Below are 26769 nucleotides of genomic sequence, written 5' to 3' on the forward strand. Positions count from 1 at the left end.
GCGTGTTCAGGGTGATATGGTCATAGATGGAACTCACTTTCACATGAACAGCATGGTGGAAACTGCTCCCATGATTCAGTTATCTCCACCTGGTCCTGCCCTTGACACGTGGGGATTATTAGAATTCAAGGTGAGATTTTGGTGGGGACACAGAGCCAAACCATATCACATAGAGAAAGAGTTAAACAGTTTAATGTGTACTTTAGGGTTTGGTTATTTAAATTAGGAGATAACTAGTAAGGTAGTCATCACAAGAAGTTTGTATCAAAGTCGTTCTTATTCATAATATTTTGAGATTTATATGTGAACTCTTAGTGATTAGCAGTGAAAGTATAATATTTCTTTGATAATCCAAAATTTAGAATTCTATTACTATCTTCTTTCCTATTCCCAATATATATGTGAATTTATTTACACATAGAAAGTTTAATCACTGCTTGGGATAATTCTAATTCAAAAGGTTTTTCATTTAAGACTGATTAAAGCCCTCTTCTAGAGTCCTGGAAACAACCTGAAGGCATTTAACTATTATTGAATGGTTAAATGGTTAAATTTAACCATTATTGAATTCCATTTACTATGTCTGGAAAATAGGCACTAATTAATAACAAATATATTGTGTTTCTGCCATAATTGTTCTTTTTAGTTATTTATGATTTTCCAGTTTCCAGCTGATTCAGCATCTTTCTCAAAAACTTTTCTTGCATTTGAGATGCATTGACATTAATAATCAGAAAATGATACACCTCTCTAAACACTTTTTAAATGGTGCATGTTTGTTTTTTAAGACTATAATACCTTTGAATTTTGTTTAACTTTTTCACTAAAACTGCTAACTCTAGGAAATGTTAAGTGGTAAATGGTCATATATTTTTCTCGTCTGAGAAGGTAGATAATTTGAAAATTGTGTTCTCTGAATCTATAGTTTTCTACAAGGTTGACTGGCAAGTATGAAAAATATAATGCAGGAAATGAGAATCAAGTACACACTTAGGGGAAAAACCAACCTTTTAAAGGACAAGACTTTGTATATTTGTAGAATTCTACAACCTTTCATTTTATTAACATTCATTATTGCTGTAGGAGAGGAATGGAAATACTCCCTTTTTAAGCAGTTGAGTTGATATGTGTAAATTATAATTTAAGAAAGTAACATTTTTTCCCAGTTTGAAAACACAAGCTTTTGTATGTTGATATAAACAAATTCTAACCTTAATTTTTCTATATTATATATATTTGAATATTCCCAAGGATGAAGTAATCATAACACTGTAAGCTGACCATATTTTTCTTTCTTACTCATGTATGGTACCACATAGTGATAATGCTAGTATTCTGAAGTACGTGAGAAATCTTTAAAATAATAAATTATTTTAAGGAGTGAAAGTGCAGTTTTTTTATGTTTTAATTCTTTGAAATGGCAGTTTTTTTTTTATGGTATATTTTTAGTTAGCAGTTCTGGAGAAAACAATAGTTAAATTTTCTTATTTCTTTTATGTATATATATAGCCAGGGTGCAGTTCTCCAGATTCTTGATGCCACATTTGAGGCTGGAGAAATGAAATAAGATGGTAATGTTCAATTGTTTTTTACTTCCCCTAACCCCCAACCCTGTGTAAATAATTTCAATACAAAATTATAGTAATATTTTTCATAGTGGGCTCTGGCGTCAAACTGGTTTGATCTGATTTCCAGCTTTACCACTTAATTAGGCTTTGTGGCCTTAGGAAGTCATATTAACCTCTCTAAGCCTCAGTTGTTTTCATTTACAGAAGTACTACCAGGGTTGAGAAGATTACCAGTCAATAATTGTTACTTCTGTGTGTATTCATCAATACTATATATAAAACTATTCTTAGATGCTGTGATACATGTTTAATTGTGAACATTTATAAAATACACAAAAACGCAGAGGATTTGTTGTTAAAAAATTTTTGGTGTTTAAATTTTGATGTATATCCTTTTTTTTTAAAGTGTGTTTTTAAGAAATATATCTTACAGAATCTTTTCCCCATTTAGCAATAGATGCTGCATATTTTTTCTTATGATTGTATATTACATTATTTTAATGGCCTCATAAAGTTCCTCCTTTATAAACATTTTATTCCCATTTCTTTAATGTTGTAAATAATGTCACAAGCATCTTGTACTTGAACCTACTTTATATTAGTAAAATAATTTAAAATACATAAATCTCCAAAAGTGGATCTTGATCCTAGTGCATTTTTCCAATTTATTTTATAAAATATTTTCAGTTTTCAATCCCATTACCAGTATATAATAATATTTAAAATAATATTTTACAATATATTTAAAAACTATTATAGTAATATACAATATTTAAAACTTTTTTGAAATATTTACAATAATAAAATAATATACAATAATATTTAAAACAATATTTTACCATTTTTGTGAGTTGTAAGTAGAACTTTGCAATTCATTTGATTTGGGTTTTAGGAAAAATGAATATATGTCATATTTATTTGTCAATTATATTTCTTCAGTAAATTCCTTGTACATTTTCTTTGCCTGTTCTTCTTTGGGGTCCTGAGAAGTTTTTCCTCAATTTGTTTCAACCTTTTACATTATAAGGATCTGTATTAGTTTGCTAGGTGAGGATGGAATGCTGTGAGCTGAATTGTGTCTTGTCAAAATTCGTATGTTGAATTTCTAACCTCCAATACCTCAGAATGTGACTGTATTTGGAGATAGGGCCTTTGAAAAAGATAATTAAGGAAAAATGTGGTCATATGGGTGGGTGGGCCTAATCTAATATAATCTCTTATAAAAAGTGTAGATTAGGAGACAGACATACACATAGGAAGATATAGAAAACAGCCATATGTAAGGCAAGGAGAGAGACTTTAAAAAAACAACAACCCTGCCAACACCTTGATCTTAGATTTCTGGCCTCCAGAGTTATGAAAAAGTACATTTCTGTTGTTTAAGCCACCCAGTCTGTGATATATGTTACAGTAGCCCTAGCAAACTACATATAGTGCCTTAACCTTTTTCTTACCATATTTGTTGCAAATATTTTTTACTAACACATTATGTCACTTTTAATTTTAGGTATATGGTTGGTTTTTTAGAGGTATAGAAGTTTTATCTCAAAACTTAGAAAATTTTATGTTATTTTAAATATGTATGTATAAAAACGCATTCTCTTAAATTTGTAACTACTTGCAACACTGTACAAGACAGTAAAAACAAAAGAAAAACATTATACTCTTTGAAAGTCTGAGGCCTCTTTGTTCGTCATATCAGAATTTTAAGGAATACCAGTATTGTAATATCAGCAGTGTTGCAATATCTGAGAGCAGCTATTGTAGTCCTGTCTCCTACCCTATTCTGTTTGGGACCCCCTCCCCTCCCCTCCTCTTCTCTCCCCTCCTCTCCCCTCCTCTCCTCTCCTCTCCTCTCCTCTCCTCTCCCCTCCTCTCCCCTCCTCTCCTCTCCCCTCCTCTCCTCTCCTCTCCTCTCCTCTCCTGTCCCTTCCCCTTCCCTCCCCTTTTTTCCTCTAAATAAAAAATTGGACAGGAAATTTTTACAGTTATCCTACCAATAGGGTAGTGAACTTTTATCAACTTTTTCTTAGGGTCCATTCTTCTCATAGATGTGGTGTGATATGTTGATCACTTTGGTTGCTTTATATGTATGGTTACAATGTTTATAACTTCATACTGAGAAAGAATATTAGCACTTTGGAGACCCTTCTTGGTCTTCAGTGTTAAATAAATGATTTATCTTCTCTTTAATCCATTTCAGTTAGCCCCAATAAATCAATTAAGGACATTATACGTAAAATTTTAGGTAAAAGTCAATTCTCCCGACTCATACCTAGATTAAACTGGCATATATTCATCCAGGTGGGATCCATAAAGGTAGTATTAGACCACCGCTCTCAATGAAAACTAGGAAAACCTGTTTGAAGGCAGCAGGCAGCTGCTCGGGCAACAATAAGTGCAGGCACCAACCTTTCAGAAAAGGGAGAATCTTGTACAAATAAGCTGCTTCAACAACTTTTTCCCAGGGGACACTTGCTGATGTTAAGTATGGGCAGGAAACAGGATTCAAGCATTAGGCCCAGAAATACTGTTGCCGAAAGTCAAAAAACAGCACAGAGGTTTTGGTGGAGTCCTACCTAGGTGCATCAAGCATGAGGAGATTCTCCCCTCAGTTCAGTTGTTTAATCCTGGGGCTACCTGGGATGAGAAACTTAAAACCTAAGTAGAAAATCTTTGAAAATCAGGAATGGAGTTTGCAGGACAAAAATTAAATTTTTCATCCTCCTTGGACTAGTTTTCTTAACAATAAGCTTTCAGTTGAAACTTCAGGTGGCAGGGAAAAAGCAGAGGTAGGCCTGGTCTTACCAGGGCAACCACCTAACGTGGACTCAACACCATCTAGTGGCTTAACAGAAAGAAGGCTGAACCTTCTGTGGAGACAGATAACACCATCAAATCTTTGCAAGTTTTTATATACAATCAAAGACTAAGGAGCTACCAAAGGACAGGATTACATGACTAGAACAAAAGGGAAAACAGTTAATAACAGATCCAGAGATGATCCACATCATTCAGGTTTATTAGATGAAACCTACTTTCAGTAACAACTCTGTCATGAACATAGAGGACGTATGGAGAAAATTGATGTGAAATGAAGAATTTCATTAGCACATTGGAATGGCTAAAAGGATTAAATGGAAATTCAAGAAGGGAATAATACAGTATCTACATTTAAAAACTCATTAGATACATGTAATAGAAGATAAGACACATCAGAAAACAGGTTATAGAAAATATTCAACTGAAGCATTGAGATAAAATGGAAAAAAAAAAGAGGATTTACGGATTTGTGATACACATGAGAAGATCTGGCATACATTTAATTGAATTGCCAGAAGGAGAGTTTGGACAGAAGTAGTTTTGAAAATATATTGTATAGAATTTTTCAAAACTGCAGAAGTAGATCAACCCAGAGATTTAGGAAGTTTTGTTTACCCTAAGCAGGATAGCTACAAAGGAAACCACACCTAGAAACATTGTAATAAGATTGCTGGAAACCAAAGATAAGGAAAGATGTCTTTAAAAGAGTCTGAGAGGCTGGGCGCTGTGGCTCATGCCCATAATCCCAGCACTTTGGGAGGCCAAGGCGGGCGGATCACCTGAGGTCGGGAGTTTGAGACCAGCCTGACCAACATGGAGAAACCCTGTCTCTACTAAAAATACAAAATTAGCTGGGCGTGGTGGCACATGCCTGTAATCCCAGCTACTAGGGAGGCTGAAGCAGGGGAATCGCTTGAACGTGGGAGGCGGAGGTTGCGGTGAGCTGAGATTGCACCATTGCGCTCCAGTCTGGGCAACAAGAATGAAACTCCATCTCAAAAAAAAAAAAAAAAAAAAGAGTCTGAGAGGCCCAGTGCGATGGCTCACGCCTGTAATCCCAGCACTTTAGGAGGCTTAGGCAGGCGGATCGTGGATCACCTAAGGTCAGGAGTTCGAGACCAGCCTGGCCAACACGGTGAAACTCCGTCTGTACTAAAAATACAAAAATTAGCCAGGCGTGGTGGCAGGCACCTGTAATCCCAGCTACTCGGAAGGCTGAGGCGGGAGAATCACTTGAACCTGGGAGGCAGAGGTTGCAGTGATCTCAGATCACGCCACTGCACTCCAGCCTGGGTGACAGAGTGAGACTCTGTCTCAAAAAAAAAAAAAAGGGTTTGAGAAATAAATGACATGACTTTCAAAAGAGTCAACAATAAGACTGATGGCAGACTTCACAACTGAAACAGTGGAGGCCATCTTGAAACTGTTGGAGGAAAATAGCAGGTAACCTAAACTTCTAAATATCCAGCAAAATATTCTTCAAACTTCAATGTAAAAAAAAAAATTATTTCCAGAGAAATAAAAACCAAGAAAATCATTACCAGCAACCTGGTCTAAAATTAAAACACTAACAGAACAAGTCAACAGCAACAACAGAGTTCTTCAGGTAAAAGGAAGATATCCCAATAAGGAACCATCAAAATGATGAATAATAAAAAGGGTAAATATGTGAATAAATATAAATTGATATTGACTAAATACTGTTAAAACCCATTAACAGTAATACGGTGTAGTTTTTAAAAGATAGAAAAAACAATTGTAAGGTGAAATGTGAGGGGAGAAAGTGAAATTAAAGTGTGAGATTCTGGCATTGAGGACATTGTGAAGTGATACTTTTTGTTAGATAAGTCAACAATGCATGTTGTAATCTTAATAGTAGCCACTAAAAGAACCATTTTTAAAACAGTAAATTATTGAGAAGGAAAATGGAATAATAGAAAACAAATGATTTTTTAAAAGGCAGGAAAGATAAAAGATTAAAGAAACTTAAAACTGGCAGGTCAAATGAGAAATAGTAAGATGATACAAATAAAGCTGCTTATTTGAACAGTAAAATCATATTTTTCAAAATATTATTCCATAAAAATACCTTATTTTCCAGTGTAAATATATAATGTATATAAATATGTGAAAATATACAACACATAAATACACACTTGTTTTGTTTTTCTGACAGCTTCTTTGTGATATTGGCCACAGTGAAGAAAAACTGGGCTTTAACTATGAGGATATCATAATTTGGTAAGTGTGGTTCATTCCCCCCTCCCATCCCTTTCAGATTTTAGTAATTTTAATTTTAGTAATTTTAAACTAGAAATAGAATAATACAGCACCTCATATTTGATTTTATAGAAATAGTTGCTTGAACATTAGAAAAAATCTAAGAGCTACAGTAGTTTTGTTTTTGTGAGTCTTTGTGATATTTTCTAATTACTAAATATGAAGAACCAAAGTGAATGTTCAAAAATATCTGGACTTCTATAATTTAAACTTTTAAATTAAATCTGAAATTTGCAGACTAAATTTCTCATATTATTCCCAGGAACAACTATAACTCTAGGTCTTACCTAAGAGAAAGTTTGTGCTTACAACAGACTTGATTTGCCCATGCACACTAATAGAGGCATGTTATATGGTTTTATAACTATCTTTTAGGTACTCTTAGGAATTAAAATTGATATAAAAGGTCTGTGCCTGCAATTGGCATGAATTATTATTATCATTGATTTAAACTAATGATTTTTGGGAGGTATGGAACCAGGTAGGCAGAGAGAGGATATTCGATTGTAGAGACACAAATGGTATAGCTTGAAAAAGGCGTATTTAATTTTCCGTTGTTTATATAAAATAAAGTACAGAAGGTAAGAAAGAACTCAATAACATTTTCTTGATTGGTAAGAATGTACTAAGGAGGCACAGATTTAAAAAAACAACACTAAGTGAAATTGTGTGGCTTGGAGTGAATAATTTTTATATATGTAGAATGCTCTTAGAATTCTGTGCATGACTAGAATTTTTGCATATTTTGGCTGAGGAATAATTTGGTAATATAATTTTGTGTGTATTTGAAACCTGTGCAGCAAAACTTGTATTTTGTTTGTTTTCATACAGTTTGCGGTTAGCTTTATTAAATGAAGCAAAAGAAGTGCGAGCAGCAGGGCTACGAGCGCTTCGATATCTCATCCAAGACTCCAGTATTCTCCAGAAGGTGCTAAAATTGAAAGTGGACTATTTAATAGCTAGGTAAATTTCCTAGACTTGTTTATATATTTTTGAAATTTTGTGTTGAGTTTTTAGCATGCCTGCCATAAAGTGTATAGATTTTTACTCTAGTGTAACTTTGATGAATTTTGTGTATATATATATATACACACACACACACACAACCAAGTAACAAGATTTAGAACATTTTCAGCATCCCAGTAAAGCTCTGTTATACCTCCAATCAGTTGTAAACATTATTCTGACTTTTCCCATTGCAGACTAGTTTTTCCTGTTCTTGAGCATTGTGTGTTGGACGTATACAGTAATTACTCTTTCTTTTTCTCATTATTATCTTTGAGATTCATCCATGTTGATTTGATTTTTTTTTTTTTTTTGCTGTGTAACATTTCATTTTATAAATAGACCACAATTTATTCCATTCTGTTGAAGCTTTTCTGGGTTGTTTTCAGTGTTTGACTATTTGGAATAAAGCTGCCCTGAATATTCTTGTAGAAGGCTGCAAGAATATTCTTATAGAAGAGGAAATGCACTCATTTCTCTTAGGTATATGTAGAACTACAGTTTCTGGGTTATAAGATACATGTATGTTTAGCTTTAGTAGATATTGCTAAACAGTTTGCTAAATGATTGCACTGATTATACTTCTACTATTATGTATAGGAGTTTCAGTCTCCCCGTGTCCCCATCAACACTTGCTATTTTCAGGTTTTAGTTATATCCTTTCTTGTGTGGGGTCTCATTGTGGTTTTAACTTGTGTTCCCCGATGAATGATGATGTTAGGCACTTTTCATTTGCTGGTTGAAAGTTTGGATATCCTATCTTTTGCTCATTTGTAAATTGGATTATCTTTCTTGTTATGTAGGAATTCTTGATGTCTTCTGGATATGAGTCTTTACAGATATATGTATTGAAAATGTCTTGTTTCAGTTTGCCTTGCCTTTGCCTTGCCTCTTCATTCTTTTAATGGGTCTTTGATGAACAAAAGTTCATAATTAGTGAAATCCAGAATGCTTTTTGTCTATTTGGAAGAGATCTGTGTTTTCTTTTAAAGGTTTTATTCCTTTATATGTGTTTAAGTCTTTGAACCATCTTACTTGATTTGATCTCATTTGATGGTTGTGTAAGATATGAGATAGATGGCAAGTCATGATTCATTTTTATCTTTATGAATATCCAATAAAATTAGCACCTTTTATTGAAGATATTTTCGTTTCACGTCTAGATTTGTGTCACCTTTGTTGTAAATCAGGTAGTTCAGTAGCAATCTATTGTTGGGTTCTCTATCCTCTTTAGTTGGTATATTTGTCCTTGCACCAGTTTCTCAACTGTTTTAACTACTGCAGTTCTATAATATGTTTTGATATCTGTTAATGTGAGTCTAATTTTGCTTCTTCAAGACTATTTTGACTAATCTGGGTTCTGCATTTTGTTGTAAGTTTTAGAATAAGATAGTCCATATCCACATAACTTGCTGGGATTTTAGCAGGGATTGCATTGATGCTCCAGATTAATTTGGGGTGAATTTACATCTTAATACTGAATTTTCTAAACATTTATTTATTGGAAACTTTGATTTCTGTCAACAGTATTTAGTAGTGTTTGTTTGTTTTTTGCAGAAGTCCTGAACATATTTATTCAGTTTATTCTAAGATATTTTTCTGATAGTATTAATGTAATTTAAAGCATTCATTTCTGTTTTTGCTACTAATATATAAAAAAATTGGGGGGAGATATTGACCTGTTGGAGATATTGACCTCTTATTTAACAGTTTTGCCAAATTCACTTTTCAGTTCTGGTTGTTTGTAGATTACTTTGGATTTTCTATGTGTATAAGCGTTAATTACAGATGATGTCCATTTTATATCTTCCTTTCTAATCTTTATCTTTTTCTTACCTTACTACATGAGTTAGAATATTGCACTGACTAGGAATGATAATAATGGACAAGTTTGTTTCAATCTTGAACTCAGGTGGAAAGCATTAAGTATTTCACCATTATTTATAGTTTCTATAAGCTTTTACTAGATTTTCTTTATATTCCTAGTTTGCATTCTTTAAATAAATACCACTATTTGTGATATATTGTTCTCTTTATATATAACTTAATTTCCTTGCTAATATTTTATAGATTTTTGCACCTGTGTTCATGAGAGTTGTTGACCATTATTTTTCCATTCATCTAAAGTCTTTGTCTGGTTTTAGTATTGGGAGTATGTATGTTTGTTTTATAAAACAACTAGGGAAATATGGCCTTGTTTTCATATTACCTGGAAAATATATGTAAGATATGTATTTTTTTTTGTCCTACATGATTATAATTCATTAATGGATCTCTCTGGCTGGGATTTCTTTTTCAGCCTGTTTTAAAATTATAGACTCAATTATTTTTCACCCATATAATACTTTCTGACTTTTCTTTTTCTTGTTTCAGATTTTGAAGCTTTGTTGTTACTTCATGTTTAGAACTGCTAAATCTTCTTATTGGGCTTAATCCTTTTATAATTATAAAATAACCCTCTTTATTCCTAGTAATACTTCTTTTATGAGTGTTTGTATCATCTAATAATACATTACCACCTTTCTTTTGCCTAGTGGTTGCATGGTATACCTTTTACCATCCTTTTACTTTCTTTTTTTGTCTTTACATTTAAGTGTCTCCCCTGTAAATATCATATAGTTTTTTCTTTTTTTATATCTGGTTTGACCAACTTTGTCTTCTTATTGGAGTATTTAGACTATTTATGTCTAGTGGTTTATTATGTGCATGATTTATGGACTTTGTCTAATGTAATTATTTGTGTGTATTTATGAGTTTGTTGTCTCATTACTAGCTTCCTAATACTTGAATTTGTTTGCTATCTTGGTATTTGTATTCTATTTGTCACATATGTTCTTTGTTCTTGTATTTCTCCTTTTTTTGCTTCTTTTGAAATAACAATTTTTTTCCTCTTTTCGTATCTTGGCTATGAAGTCTTTCCTTCTTTTTAGTAGTTGTCCTAGAGATTGGAACATATATCCTTGATATATTAAGTTCTGCTAGTCATCTTTTGTCTGTAAATCCCTCTATTTTGCCTTCATGTTCAAAGGCTGTTTTCACTACCAGTTACTTATTTTTCAATGCTTCAGTTATTGTCTTCTAGATTTCTTTTTCTTTTTTCTTTTTTTTTTTAACAGTTGAACAATAAGTAGCTTCTCTTGTTGCTTCTTTGGGATATATCTTTTTACCTCTGGCTGCTTTAAAGGTTTTTTTTTTCTCTGTTGTATATTCTGTCCTATTGACTGGTACTCCATCTATACACACGTTGGATCTTTTCACTGTCCCACGTTTCTGATGCCATTATTGTATTTTTCAACGTTTCGTTGTGGCTAATCTTTGTATTTCAGTGTGCTTAGTTTCTACTTACCTGTTTATTAAAAACCTTTCATCCTGCTAGTAAATGACTCTCATGAATTCTTAATTTCAGTTATGATTTTATTATTTATTTTAGGGTTTTTTTTGTTTTTTTTGTTTTTTTTTTTTTTTGCCTGTTTGTTTGAGACGGAGTCTCGCTCTGTCGCCCAGGCTGGAGTGCAGTGGTGCAGTCTCGGCTCACTGCAACCTCCCTCTTCTGGGTTCAAGTGATTCTCCTGCCTCAGCCTCCCAAGTAGCTGGGACTGCGGGTGCGCACCACCACGCCTGGCTAATTTTTTTCTATTTTAGTAGAGACAGGGTTGCACCGTGTTGCCCAGGCTGGTCTTGAACTCCTGAGCTCCAGCAATCCGCCAGCCTCCTCCTCCCAAAATGCTAGGATTACAGGCGTGAGCCACCGCACCTGGCTTATTTTAGTTTTATTTAAAGATTTCAGGTCTCCGCTTCATTTCTTCATCTTTTCTTCTATTTTCTTTAGCATATTAACCATAATTACTTTGAAGTCCCCTCTGACAACTCCAATATGTGAATCACCTGTGTTCTATTTGTAGTGTCATTTTCTTTTCTTAGTTTTTGGTTCTTGGTCCTTTGTTTGTTTGTTTTAAACCGTGCCTCATATTGTCTGATAGAATGTGAACATTGGTATTCAAAATTGTTGGGGCTGGGCTTGGTGGCTCATGCCTGTAATCCCAGCATTTTGGGAGGCCTAGGCGGGCAGATCACTTGAGGCCAGGAGTTTGAGACCAGCCTGGCCAATGTGGCGAAACCCCTGTCTCTATTAAGAAAACAAAAATTAGCCATGCACGGTGGCACGCGCCTGTAATCCCAGCTACTCAGGAGGACAAGGCACCAGCTCTGTCTCAAAAACAAACAAAATATCCAAACAAACAAAAAAAACACAATTGTTGTCTCAGGATCATGTTATTTGCCTTGTAAGAGAGTTAAGTTTTATTCTAGTATGTTGGTTTATTACACTGATTCTGTTAAAGTTTGGTTTTAGATTTGCCTTTGCTCCTAGCAGTGGCTATTTAGGATCTCAGAGTGTAGATATTGAGCAGAATCTTTTTACCTTAACCAGTCTTGAACCTTTACCTATTTCTTAGAGTATTGTGTTTCTGCTGAAATCTATACTCTGTTCCTTTGTTTCTTAGAGTGTAATTCTGCTTTTGCACAATGTGGATGTTGACAAGTGTCTTGGAGAGAACACTGCATGCAGATTTTAGCTCACTTTCTTCTGTTTTCTTCTCTCAGGGATTTTACCCCTCAAGTCCCAGCTACTTTGGCTGCCCTGAAGTTAAACCTCTTGTCTTTTCAGTACGGCCAGATTTCTGCTTTCTGTTAGGACTCTGCCCGTAAGACCAGGGATTGACATTGACAGATGCACCCAGGGAACAAATGTGGTTGAATGTGGAGCTCCCTGTGCTTCTTTTTTCAGGGATTATTCTTCATTGCCCTTTTAACAGTTGTTTTATACTGTAAAGTATTTTTTTTTTTTAATCTTTATGGTTGTTTTTGGGAAGACAGTCAGAACCTCTCATCTCTGACATGGCCAGGAATGGAATTCTAAGTCCATTTGAATTTTAATAGGATTGCCTTAGATTAATTGTATTCAGATAGAAGAAATGCTTTTTGAATTGCAGACTATCTATATATAAAGCATTGATGAGAATAATGAACTATCTAAATAAAAATTATGCTTCTACATAAAAGACTTTCAAAACTGGATAATTTAATAAATTTTACAAAGAAATGTCAGTTTGGTGCTATTTGTTTGGACATCAATATTTGAAGTGAATTCAGAATTCAAATTATATTTTGGTAAGATAGAATTTTTATGGATAGTGCCTAATTTAGTTTAAGCCCTGGTCAAAATTGCAATTAAATGAAAACAGCCTTGAATTATTTTTCCTTTACAATTTTTATAAAATGTCTGAATTTTATCAGAGATAAGTGAATTTTTTTAGTAGACTTTTTACACTTTATGTTTATTATTCTCTCTTTATGAATAGATGTAGTCTTGTAAATTACTATACTGTTCTTTCCTGAGGTTTCCTGAGAAAAAAATTGGTCTTTTAAATGACAGATATTTATCCCTAGAGAGGTGTGGGTTAATTAAATAAATATATGCTGGTACTGAGAAATCATATACCAAAACTATAATATACCATATTGACATTGTGAAAATGGGTTTCATCTAGCAGTATTATGATACAAAAAGTTGTTTAATAGAATTTTATCAATGATTAATATTTTGTGTATTGTTTAGGTGCATTGACATACAACAGAGCAACGAGGTAGAGAGGACACAAGCACTTCGATTAGTCAGAAAGGTATGCTCTATGTGTGAGAGTAAAAGGCAAATTTATGGTTTTTATGTTAATATTTACATTTTTAGATTAGACTGTTTTGTGAAATCTTTATTAAGATTAAAGACTAAACTTTTATTAAACATTTTTATTAAAGTTATATATTAAATAAATTCATTAAACTTTGAGGTAAACATAAATATTTTGTGGAATTCTATGTGATTGGGTATAGGTAGGGCAATATTTCTTATAAAATGTTTATTTTGAAGAATATTTCTTCCTTCAGTAGACATGTAAATGTAGTTACTGCTTTGATAAGTTACTGGAGAAAGAGGATTACTTGCTCCCCATCCTGATTTTCTCTTAATTGCATAGAGTTAATAGTATTAAATGGAAGTCACAAATACTAAGAAGTTCATTGTTTTAAAGGTGAATTTGGATACAATCTGTGGGCAGTTGCAATAAACAATTCAGGCCCTTGTACAGGATAAAAGGTCACAGCCTAAACTCCACAAGAGAGGGTGTTAAGGACAATCCATAATGCTTCTCATGAGAGGCCTTCAGGGAATGCTTTGTTGTTTTTTCTTGATACCCTAATGGTGGAAGAAGAGAGTGAACTGAGAGTAAATATGGTTGGGACACAGCCTGAGTGAGACAAGTGTCAGTCATATTTTATCTTAATGTTCATGAGAATCATGAAGTATATGTTTGTTTGCATAAAAAATCTAAAAATATTTTCTAGTTGAATTTTTTAGTTCTTTTTTTCTCTTCCTATCTTTCACCTCAGTACACAGGTTCCAAAATGGTGTACTGTTCAATTTCTATGTTAGCTAGGGTTCCCTCTTTTTCCCTTTTCTTAAAATTGTCTAGTTTTTGGTTAGTAATAGTAATAGTACTCACAGGTGAACAAGTTAAATGGATGAGTTAAGCCTTAAAAGAAGTTTGAAATTCGACTAAGAATGATACCGGAAATAGATTAGGAGACTCTTGTTATAGGCGAACTGTTACACTAGGATTGTAATTTGACTTTTCAAATTCCGATTTTAAAAATCTATGGTTTTTATTTATACAATTCTTCCTTCTTCCATGACTGAGAATTCAAGATAAAACAAAATTTGTTTCTGAAGAACCTAGAACAATTTTTTGGTTATTTGGGTTATGTGTCAGTATATATAATGTTAGGAACTAAAATATATATTAATATGTTTAAAATAATAAACACATTAAATACAAATATAAATAACATTTTTATGAAAACCATATTTTATTTTATTTTATTTTTTCAATAATTTTTGGGGTACAGGGGGTTTTTGGTTACATGGATAAGTTATTTAGTGGTGATTGGAGTTTTTGTGCCCCTGTCACCCAAGCAGTGTACACTGTACCCCGTATGTAATCTTTTTATCCCTCACCTCCTCCCAAACTCCCCCCACCTCCGGTCCCCAAGTTAACTATATCATTCATATGCCTTTGTGTCCTCATAGTTTAGCTCTGCTTATAAGCAGGGAACATACAATATTTGGTTTTCCATTCCTGAGTTAATTTGACTTAGAATAATGGCCTCCAGCTCCATCCAAGTTGCTTCAAAAGACATTATTTCAATTGCTTTTATGGCTGAGTAATATTCCATAGTGTATAATACCACATTTTCTTTATCTACTCATTGGTTGATGGGCACTTAGGAATGACTGTATTTTCCAAAAAATAAAATTAATGAGAAGAGGGCTATTGTTTTAGAGTTTTGCAACTCTCTTTAATTTTGTCTTGATAAACAAGTCAATTGGATTATCATATTTGCTTCTGCATTCAGTCTGTTTTGATAACACATGAGGTGGAGCCCCCGGAAAACTTTAGTACACACTTGTGAGAAAATAAGAGTAAAAAGGACAAATAATGTCTTTGTATTGCTATGCAGAATCTCTGAAAATATCTTAAGGACCCTCAGAATTTCCTGGTCTACACTTTGAGCATAACCGCTTTAGAGACTGCTGTCAGAAGAAAAGACAATTTCAAATGGATTCAGACAATTAAATTCAATTTTGGATATTTTAGTAAATGTTTTACTTCAATTTTGTATTTTTGCATAAGTTAAAATTTAATTTAAAGTAGCTCAGTTTTTAATTGCTCAAAAATAATAGCATAACAAAAATATCATTTCATTTGATTGTCTTCTGAGATGCAGAGTAGTTGACTCACATACCATTTGTGAATCCTAGAACAGGAAAATTGCTGATATTTGGTGGTGGGATATAGAATCAGCGGAAGAATTGTGGCGCAGGGCTTTTCCTTGGTTTATGCTAAAAGGGTTAGAGTGAGAGCACATTTGCTGAACGAACAGTGGCCTCTATCGGCCAGAGAAACTATAATTTCATTAGTGCTTTTGGCATCTGAAGCACACTTTTTTTTTTTTTTTTTTTTTAGTAAAACCTTGGCAGCTGTACTACGGGTTGAGTATTCCTTATCCGAAACGCTTGGGACCTGAAGTTATTTCCCATTTTGTATTTTTTTGGGTTTTGGAATATTTGTGTATACACAGTAAGTTATCTTGTGAATGAAACCTAAATCTAAACACAGAATTTATTTACATTTCATATACACCTTGTACACATATCCTGAAGTTAATTTTGTATAATATATATATATATATATTTTTGAGACGGAGTCTCACTCTGTCACCCAAGCTGGAGTGCAGTGGCGCAATCTCGGCTCACTGCAAGCTCCACCTCCCGGATTCAAGCCATTCTCCTGCCTCAGCCTCCCCAGTAGCTGGGACTACAGGCACCCGCCACCACGCCCTGCTAATTTTTTATTTTATTTTATTTTTAGTAGAGACGGGGTTTCACCGTGTTAACCAGGATGGTCTTGATCTCCTGAGTTCGTGATCTGCCCGCCTCGGCCTCCCAAAGTGCTGGAATTACAGGCGTGAGCCACCGCGCCCGGCCAATTTTGTATAATATTTTTAAGAATTTTGTGCATGAAACAAAGTTTATGTATATTGAACCATCAGAAAGCAAAGTTGTCAGATGCTGAATTTTCTACTTCTGGCTCATGTCAGTGCTCAAAAAGTTTTTGATTTTGGAGCATTTTGGATTTTTGGATTAGGGATGCTCAACCTGCAGTAGAAATTAATATTTAATATTATAATTACTATATCACTGAGTTTTTTTGTATGAATTCCCAGGAGTCTTAAAATTTCTAATAAAAGTATGTCTATTATATTTTAAAGGATAAGGAAAAACATTTTTTGCTTTAGGATAACTTACACTATGAATAATTAAGGAATTCTTATGTTACTTTTTCTCTTATTTTACCCATCTCATTCATTTGGAAATGTTCTGTCTGCTTTTTTCTTTTCCATGTCTCTGATTTCCCCCTTCTCTCTCTCCCTTCCAATGCAGGCAGCTCTTTTCTGGCTTTATCTCCCTCATTTTTAATGTAATTTTTCTACTAGTCAGTTACTACTATTCTTTTCTTAATCTTATTTAAATTCTACTCGCTGCCCACCTAATTTGAGCTGTCATTTTTTTCATATATAGTTTCTTTATTCATGTAATAAGGAATTCCACAAACTTTTTACATTTGAAAGAGATTCATTGGCTGGTATCTCATGCCCTTGATACCTAGCAAGATAGTGGCAAAGCCAAAGCAAGAACCCTCTTCTCCAAAATTTCCAAACCTACATTGGCCCCTGAGTTTGAAGTTCAACCTGCCTACTTTGGCCTTCAGAGCCCAGTTTTGGTCCAGCCAACCATTTCTATCTGACATGTCTTTTGCCACCATGTGTAGCAAACTACCCACCACTACTACCACAATTGTTACTTCCTTCCTACTCTTCATTTTCAGCCCTTCTCACCTTACATCGATCTTCTAGTCTCAGCTCAAATATTAGATACTCCCCTTAGGTAACTCAGTGCTTCTCTAATTCCTTTGTGTCAGTTCCACAAATTTATTACCTAATCATGATCTTTAATTTGTTTTATATGTCTGCCCTGTCATGCCAGAAGAGATTATTAAACTTTTACAGTTTTAACAGTGACTGCATTTTATGGCTTCTCCCTTACTGAGCATTCATTGATTTATGAGGAAAGCATTCTCTGATTTACACACAATTTAAGAGTTTCTTTGCATATATTTCCCTGGAAAATAAGAAGAGTGATTTTATTTGTAAAAATTTTATGTATATATTTCATAGCACAATCTGGTGAATTAAGTATATGTTTAGTAGACACAAGATTTATATAGAATTTTATACTTGAAACTTTAGAAATCATCTGTTCATACATATCTTCATTTTACAAATGAGGAAACTGAGACACGAGAGGATTGGTTTAGCCAAGGTAACATAGTTTATTATAGCAGACTTAACTCTAAAAACCATTTTGCCGGTTTTTTCAGCCAGCTCTTTACAGAATATATTACATGCATTTTGCTGTTTGGAGAAATTTTCTCATAAGCTCCTTATAAGAATAATAAAAGATCAGAAAGTATTAAAAAAGAACTTAACGACATAAGATGTTAGAATTCTTTCACCCAGGAAGATTGATTTCCTATACTTCTATACCTCCTTCCTTCTCCCTTTCTTTCTCTCCTTTTTCAGTTAATTGAAAAAACTGACTTAGAAATGAATATGAAAGCTTTTGTAGATTCTACAGTTATTGGAGATGTATTTGATTTATGGTTGTAGAACTGTATTCTGTAATTTCAGGTGAACTTTGTAATATGTCTTAAAAATGCTGTTTAAATGACAAACCACTTACAACTACTGATCAAACAGATCTTTTGATCTTCTGTAAGACTTAATTGTGTGTCTTTCATTAGTTATATTACATCTTGTTTCATCTCACAAGTTTTATTTTATCAACAGGACAATAAATCTAGTAACATCTGGGTCAAATTAATTTTCTCTAATATTTTATGACTATACAAACAAAATATTTTATTTCCACTCCAGTAACCTGCTATTTTGAATTAATTTGCAAAATAGTCTATATTTATTAAACAGTAATTAGCTACATAATTTTCTGTTTCCCAAATCAAAGACATATGTTACCTGTTTTCAATATTCCAAATGTTACTGCCAGTTAGATCTTTCATTTAATGTGAGATTCATACAAAATTTTATTACAAGATATTTCCATCAGAATTTTTGAAATATTAAAAATAGATTTGGATTATGAACTCTGCTTTCTGGTATAGCAACAAGTGATTGATGGGAGAGGTGACTAGAGAGTAAGGAGATCATTAGATATCTATTGCAGTAGTCAGAGTGAGAGTGAGGGCCCAAGTTAATCAATTAATTTCATGAGGAGAGGGGAGTAGAGATAAAGATGTTATGGAAGTAAATTGGTAGGACTTGGTGATGATAGTATATGGAGAGTTGGTCAGGATCGTAAAAGTACAGTAGTATATTGACTACTATTGTCCCCTCTGGTTTACCTTGTCTAGGTACTGAAAAACTGTTTAAGATTTAGGCCCTATTCTAGAGTAATTTAAAATCTCAGAAACATTTGGTCAGTGAATTTATAGTCTGTACTGTTAGAAAAAAATCTAACACATTTTCCATAGTAATGGCTATTAACATTTGTTACATCAATTATTAGTTATATTAATCTTTTGAAATATCCATAAGCAAAAGATTAAAATTGATACCTAGATCTTATTCTGGATCTTATTCTGTTATTAACTACTTCAGTCTGGACAAAATAGGTTTAAGAAATGTATTACTAAAGTAACTTCTTTTTCTGATTCCTTCTGTTACAGATGATTACTGTGAATGCTTCCTTGTTTCCTAGTTCTGTGACCAACTCATTAATTGCAGTTGGAAATGATGGACTTCAAGAAAGAGACAGAATGGTCCGAGCATGCATTGCCATTATCTGTGAACTAGGTCAGAATTTTCTTCAAGTAATGAAAATGTAATATTTTAGAAAGGATATATAACATTTGAGAGAGAGATATATATCATGATATATGATATATATGTCATATTTATCATGATATATGATATATATGTCATATTTATCACGATATATATGATATATATCATATTTATCACGATATATATGATATATATGTCATATATATCATGATATATGATATATATCATATATATTATATATGACATATATGTCATATATATCATGATATATGACATATATGTCATATATATTATATATATGACATATATGTCATATATATCATATATATGATATATATGACATATATGTCATATATCATTATATATGATATATGTCATATATATCATGATATATATGTCATATATATCATGATATATATGATATATATGTCATATATATCATTATATATGATATATATGTCATATATATATTATATATATGATATATATGATATATATATCATGATATATATGACATATACATCATATATATCATGATATAATTATACTTTTTTAAAGTATAATTTAAAAAAATACATATATATGATATATATGTCATATATATCATATATATGATATATATGTCATATATATCATTATATAATGATATATGACATATATATCATTATATAATGATATATATGACATATATATCATATATATGATATATATGACATATATATCATATATATGATATATATGACATATATATCATATATATGATATATATGACATATATATCATATATATGTATTTTTTTAAATTATACTTTAAGTTCTGGGATACACGTGCAGAATGTGTAGGTTTGTTACATAGGTATACACATGCCATGGTGGTTTGCTGTGCACATCAACTTGTCATCTAAATTAGGTATTTCTCCTAATGCTGTCCCTCCCCCGACCCCTGATAGGCCCCGGGGTGTGATGTTCCTCTCCCTGTGTCCATGTGTTCTCATTATTCAACTCCCACTTATGAGTGAGAACATGCAGTGTTTAGTTTTCTGCCCCTGTGTTATTATGCTGAGAATGATAGGTTCCAGCTTCGTCCATGTCCCTGCAAAGGACATGAACTCATCCTTTTTTAATGGCTGCATAGTATTCCATGGTGTATATGTGCCACATTTTCTTTATCCAGTCTATCACTGATGGGCATTTGAAGTGGTTCCAAACCTTTTGTATTGTGAACAGTGCTGCAGTAAACACATGTGTGCATGTGCCTTTATAGTACAATGAGTTGTAAATATACCCAGTAATGAGATTGCTGTGTCAAATGGTATTTCTGGTTCTAGATACTTGAGGAATTGCCACACTCTTCTTCCACAATGGTTGAACTAATTTACAGTCCCACCAACAGTGTGAAAGCGTTCCTATTTCTTCACATCCTCTCTAGCATTTGTTGGTTCCTGACTTTTTAATGATCGCCATTCTTACTGGGGTGAGATGGTATTTCATTGTGGTTTCGATTTGCATTTCTTTAATGACCAGTGGTAATGAGCTTTTTTTCATGTTTGTTGGCCACATAAATGTCTTCTTTTGAGAAGTGTCTGTTCATATCCTTTGCCCACTTTTTGATGGGGTTGTTTTTTTCTTGTAAATTTGTTTAAGTTCCTTGTAGATTCTGGATATTAGCCCTTTGTCAGATGGATGGATTGCAAAATTTTTTTCCCATTCTGTAGGTTGCTTGTTGACGCTGATGATAGTCTTTTACTGTGCAAAAGCCCTTTAGTTTAATTAGATCCCATTTGTCAATTTTGGCTTTTGTTGCCATTGGTTTTGGTGTTTTAGTCATGAAGTCTTTGCCCATGCATGTGTCCTGAGTGATATTGCCTAGGTTTTCTTCTAAGGTTTTTATGGTTGTAGGTCTTTAATCCATCTCAAGTTAATTCTTGTATAAGGTGTAAGAAAGGAGTCCAGTTTCAGTTTTCTGCATATGGCTAGCCAGTTTTCCTAACACCATTTATTAAATAGGGAATCCTTTCCCCGTTGCTTATATTTGTCAGGTTTGTCAAAGATCAGATGGTTGTAGATGTATGATGTTATTTCAGAGGCCTCTGTTCTGTTCTATTGGCCTATGTATCTGTTTTGGTACCAGTACCGTGCTATTTTGGTTACTGTAGCCTTGTAGTATAGTTTGAGGTCAGGTAGCATGATGCCTCCAGCTTTGTTCTTTTTGCTTAGGATTGTCTTGGCTATATGGGGTCTTTTTTGGTTCCATATGAAATTTAAAGTATTTTTTCCAATTCTGTGAAGAAAGTCAATGGTAGCTTGATGGGGATAGCTTTGAATCTATAAATTGCTTTGGGCAGTATGGCCATTTTCACGATATTGATTCTTCCTATCCATGAGCATGGAATGTTCTTCCATTTGTTTGTGTTCTCTCTTATTTCCTTGAGCAGTGGTTTGTAGTTCTCCTTGAAGAGGTCCTTCACATCCCTTGTAAGTTGGATTCCTAGGTGTTTTATTCTCTTTGTAGCAATTGTTAATGGGAGTTCACTCATGATTTGGCTCTCTGTTTGTCTATTATTGGTGTATAGGAATGCTTGTGATTTTTGCACATTGATTTTGTATCCTGAGACTTTGGTGAAGTTGCTTATCAGCTTAAGGAGATTTTGCACTGAGACGATGGAGTTTTCTAAGGAGACCCATCTCACGTGCAAAGATACACATAAGCTCAAAATAAAGGGATGGGGGAATATTTACCAAGCAAATGGAAAGCAAAAGAAGCATGTGTTGCAATCCTAGTCTCTGATAAAACAGACTTTGAGCCAGCAAAGATCAGAAAAGACAAAGAAGGGCATTACTTAATGGTTAAGGGATCAAAGCAACAAGAAGAGCTAACTATCCTAAATATATATGCACCCAATATAAGAGCACCCAGATTCATAAAGCAAGTTCTTAGAGACCTACAAAGAGACTTAGACTCCCACACAATAATAGTGGGAGACTTTAACACTCCACTGTCAATATTAGATCAACGAGACAGAAAATTAACTAGGATATTCAGGACTTAGCTCTGGACCAAGCAGACCTAATAGACATCTACAGAACTCTCCACCCCAAATCAACAGAATATACATTCTTCTCAGCACTACATCACACTTACTGTAAAATTGACCACATAATTGGAAGTAAAACACTCCTCAGCAAATGCAAAAGAACAGAAATCAAGGCAGTCTCTCAGGCTACAGTTCAATCAAATTAGGACTCAGGATTAAGAAACTCACTCAAAACTGCACAACTACATGGAAACTGAACAACCTGCTCCTTAATGACTACTGGGTAAATAATGAAATTAAAGCAGAAATTAATAAGTTCTTTGAAAACAATGGGAACAAAAACACAGCATACCAGAATCTCTGGGACACAGCTAAAGCAGTGTTTAGAGGGAAATTTATAGCACTAAATGTTCACAGGAGAAAGCGGGAAAGATCTAAAGTCGACATCCTAACATTACAATTAAAAGAACTAGAGAAGCAAGAGCAAACAAGTTCAAAAGCTAGCAGAAGACAAGAAATAACTGAGATCAAACGAGAACTGAAGGAGATACACGAAAAACCCTTCAAAAAAACGAATGAATCCAGGAGCTGGTTTTTTGAAAAGATTAACAAAATAGACCACTAGCCAGACTAACAAAGAAGAAAAGAGAGAAGAATCAAATAGGTGCAATAAAAAATGATAAAGGGGATATCACCACTGATCCCACAGAAATACAGACTGTTACAAGAGAATACTATAAACACCTCTATGCAAATAAACTAGAAAATCTCGAATAAATGGATAAATTCCTGGACACATACGCCCTCCCAAGACTAAACCAAGAAGAAGAATAGAAAATAACAAGTTCTGAAATTGAGGCAGTAATTAATAGTCTACCAACCAAAAAAAGCCCAGGACCAGATGGATTCACAGCTGAATTCTACCAGAGGTACAAAGAGGAGCTGGTACCACGCCTTCTGAAACCGTTCCAAACAATAGAAAAAGTGGAACTCCTTCCTAATCATTTTTTGAGGCCAGTACCATCCTGATACCAAAACCTGGCAGAGACACAACAAAAAAAGAAAATTTCAGGCTAATATCCCTGATGAAAATCGATGTGAAAATCTTCAATAAAATACTGGCAAACCAAATCCAGCAGCACGTCAAAAAGCTTATCCACCATGATCAAGTTGGCCACATCCCTGGGATGCAAGGCTAGTTCAGCATACGCAAATCAGTACACATAACCCATCACATAAACAGAACCAATGGCAAAATCCACATGATTACCTCAATAGATGCAGAAAAGGCCTTCAGTAAAATATTCAACACCCCTTCATGCTAAAAACTCTCAGTAAACTATGTATTGATGGAACGTGTTTCAAAATAATAAGAGCTGTTTATGACAAATCCACAGCCAATATCATACTGAATGAGCAAAAGCTGGAAGCATTCCCTTTGAAAACCGGCACAAGACAAAGATGCCCTCTGTCACCACTCCTATTCAACATAGTATTAGAAGTTCTGGCCAGGACAATCAGGCAAGAGAAATAAATAAAGGGTATTAAAATAGGAAGAGAAGAAATCAAATTGTCTCTGTTTGCAGATGATGTGATTGGATATATAACATTTTTAAGGCCTTTAATGCATGAATTCTTTATTGTTCCAAAAATATGAAAAAGTAGTACATTTCTGGTAGGGAAGTAGAGAACTTGTTATTTAACAAATAATTTCAATGAGACATTAAAATTCTATAAATTTTAAACTTTTCTTCATCATTAAATTTAGTATAGGAATTGTCCAAATTCCAGTAATATTATAGAATCTACTAAAGTCTGGCTCTCTAACATTAGTTATTTTGTATGTTTGTATTAGTTCATTTTCACACTATTATGAACTACTTGAGACTGGGTAATTTATGAAGAAAAAAGGTTTATTTGACTCATAGTTCTGCATGACTTGAGAGGCCTCAGGAAACTTATAATTGTGGCAGAAGGCAATGGAAGTGAGGCATGTCTTACATAGCAGCAGGAGAAAGAGCGAAGGGGAAATGTCACTTTTAAACCTTCAGATTTCATGAGATTCACTATCACGAGAACAGCATGGAGAAAACCGCCCCATAATTCAGTCACCTCCCACCAGGTCCCTTCCTCGACATGTGGGTCCAATTTGAGATGAGATTTGGGTGGGGACACAGAGCCAAACCAAATCATTCTTGATGTGGGTTAAAAACAGTAAACAATCCATTATGCCTAAAAATAATAAACTCTAGGCCAGGTGTGGTGGCTCACATCTGTAATCCCAGCACTTTGGGAGGCCGGGGGCAGGCGGATCACCTGAGGTCAGGAGTTCAAGACTAGCCTGATCAATATGGTGAAACCCTGTCTCTACTAAAAATACAAAAATTAGCCAGGCATGGTGGCATGCACCTGTAATCTCAGCTACTCGGGAGGCTGAAGCAGGAGAATCGCTTGGACCCAGTAGGCGGAGGTTGCAGTGAGCCGAGATCGCATTCCAGCCTGGGTGACAGTGCGAGACTCCGTCTCAAAAAAAAAAAAAAAAAGAAAAATAGAATTCTAGGTGCAAAGGCATGAAAGGGCTAAACAGGGAAAAAACTGGGGCCAGTGGGGAACATGGATGAATATTTATCTGATCATTGGAAGGAAAAGGAGTTTTGAGTTATCAAAAGAAATCACACAGGGATTTTGGCAGCTATAGATATTACTATAAGGAGTCACAAAAACAAGCAGTGCCAGAACAATCCAATAAAAAAGTAAATGTAACAAGTAAAATAAGTAATTTATTTATATACAAACCAATAGGAAAACAAATACAGTTGGCCTTTCATATCCACAGCTTCCACATCTGTGGATTGAACCATCTGCAGTTCTAAAACATTTAGAGAAAAAAAACATTTTAAAATACAGTATAACCATTTACATAGGGTTTACATTGTAGGGTATTGTAAGTAATCTAGAGGTGATTTAAAGTATATGAGAGGATGTGCATAGGTTATATGTAAATACTATGCCATTTTATATAAAGGACTTGAGCATCTGAGAATTTTGGTATCATCGGGGGTCCTAGAACCATTTCCCTGTGGATCCAGAGTGATGGCTGTAATTCTCAAAGAAATGCATGGCTAAGCAACATATTTTAGGCTGGGCATGGTGGCTCACGCCCAGCACTTTGGGAGGCCGAGGCGGGTGGATCACGAGGTCAAGAGATCGAGACCATCCTGGCCAACCAACATGGAGAAACCCCGTCTCTACTAAAAAACAAACAAAAAAAAGGTACGCGTATAGTCCCAGCTACTTGGGAGGCTGAGGCAGGAGAATCGCTTGAACCCGGGAGGCGGAGGTTGCAGTGAGCCGAGATCTCACCACTGCACTCCAGCTGGGGTGATAGAGCGAGAGTCTGTATCAAAACACCACCACCACCACCACCAACAACATATTTTAAAAGTTCAACCTCACTTATTATCAAAGAAATATAATTTTAAGTCACAAGAAAAGATGTTTTTTTTGCCACCTGAAGTAGGAATGGTGTTGGTTACATTCCTTCTTGAGGTGATAAATGATAACAAAAGTTTAAGCTAAAAAAAAAAGAGAACCAAAACCTACCATTGAGGATTTTTTTAAAAGACCACAATACTTGTTGATTTAAAGACAGAGTCAGAACTGTGATTAGGGAAATTTTAAAAATATATAGTAAAACTTGACTGTGCACCAATCTGTAGGACTGCCTGGATGCCTAGAAAGCTATACTCAAGGATAATTTTTCATTAGAAAGCTCATTATAATTAAGCAAAAAATAAGTGAGTGAACCAGTATAACTCAAGAAATACCAAAAGAAGAAAAAAAAAATCCATTTCATGTTAAGCAGATGGAGAAAAACCAGTAAAAGTAAAAGTCTTAATTATTGAACAAGATAGATTATGTAATCTAAATTGTTAATTGGAAGAAGAAACTAAAATCCACAAATGTTTGGAAAACTCAAAAATTTGAAATACAAAAGATAAATAAATGAAGAGAATAGTTTTTATGTGTATTCGGAAACTTAATAATATGAATGGATTTTCAGGATAAATTTTAATTTCCAGTCACTCACAAATTGTAAAATACAAATAGTTCAAAAGCTATAGAAGTATTTGAAAACATTGATAAAATAATTGCTCCAAAAAAACTCATCCAGGTACTTTTGTTTTAAAAAAACAACAGGTAATTCTTACGTAGTGTTATCTGATTTAGAGCATTAAAAAGATACAAATTTCTTTCTTGTGTTTTGTTTTGTTTTGTTTTGTTTTGTTTTTGTTTTTGAGATGGAGTCTCACTCTGCCACCAGGCTGGAGTGTAGTGGCACAATCTCAGGCTCACTGCAACCTCCGCCTCCTGGGTTCAGGCAATTCTGCCTCAGCCTCCCGAGTAGTTGGGACTACAGGCACGCGCCACCACACCCAGCTAATTTTTTTTTGTATTTTCAGTAGAGATGGGGTTTTACCATGTTGGCCAGGATGTCTCGATCTCTTGACCTCGTGATCCACC

General features: G+C 34.0%; 1 protein-coding gene across 5 annotated transcripts in view; it reads left to right on the plus strand.

The window, feature by feature from the left end:
• The window catches only part of RICTOR (RPTOR independent companion of MTOR complex 2), a 136145-nt gene that overhangs the window by 63532 nt on the left and 45844 nt on the right, over nt 1–26769 (plus strand). For all 5 annotated transcript variants that reach the window (XM_034960143.2, XM_034960145.2, XM_034960144.2 and 2 more), the window contains 4 exons: nt 6568–6632; nt 7503–7634; nt 13294–13357; nt 19094–19220. In XM_034960143.2, coding sequence (XP_034816034.2) covers nt 6568–6632; nt 7503–7634; nt 13294–13357; nt 19094–19220 — 388 coding nt within the window. The remainder of the gene's footprint in view (nt 1–6567; nt 6633–7502; nt 7635–13293; nt 13358–19093; nt 19221–26769) is intronic.

Source organism: Pan paniscus, chromosome 4 (assembly GCF_029289425.2).
Source record: "Pan paniscus chromosome 4, NHGRI_mPanPan1-v2.0_pri, whole genome shotgun sequence".
NCBI lineage: Eukaryota > Metazoa > Chordata > Mammalia > Primates > Hominidae > Pan > Pan paniscus.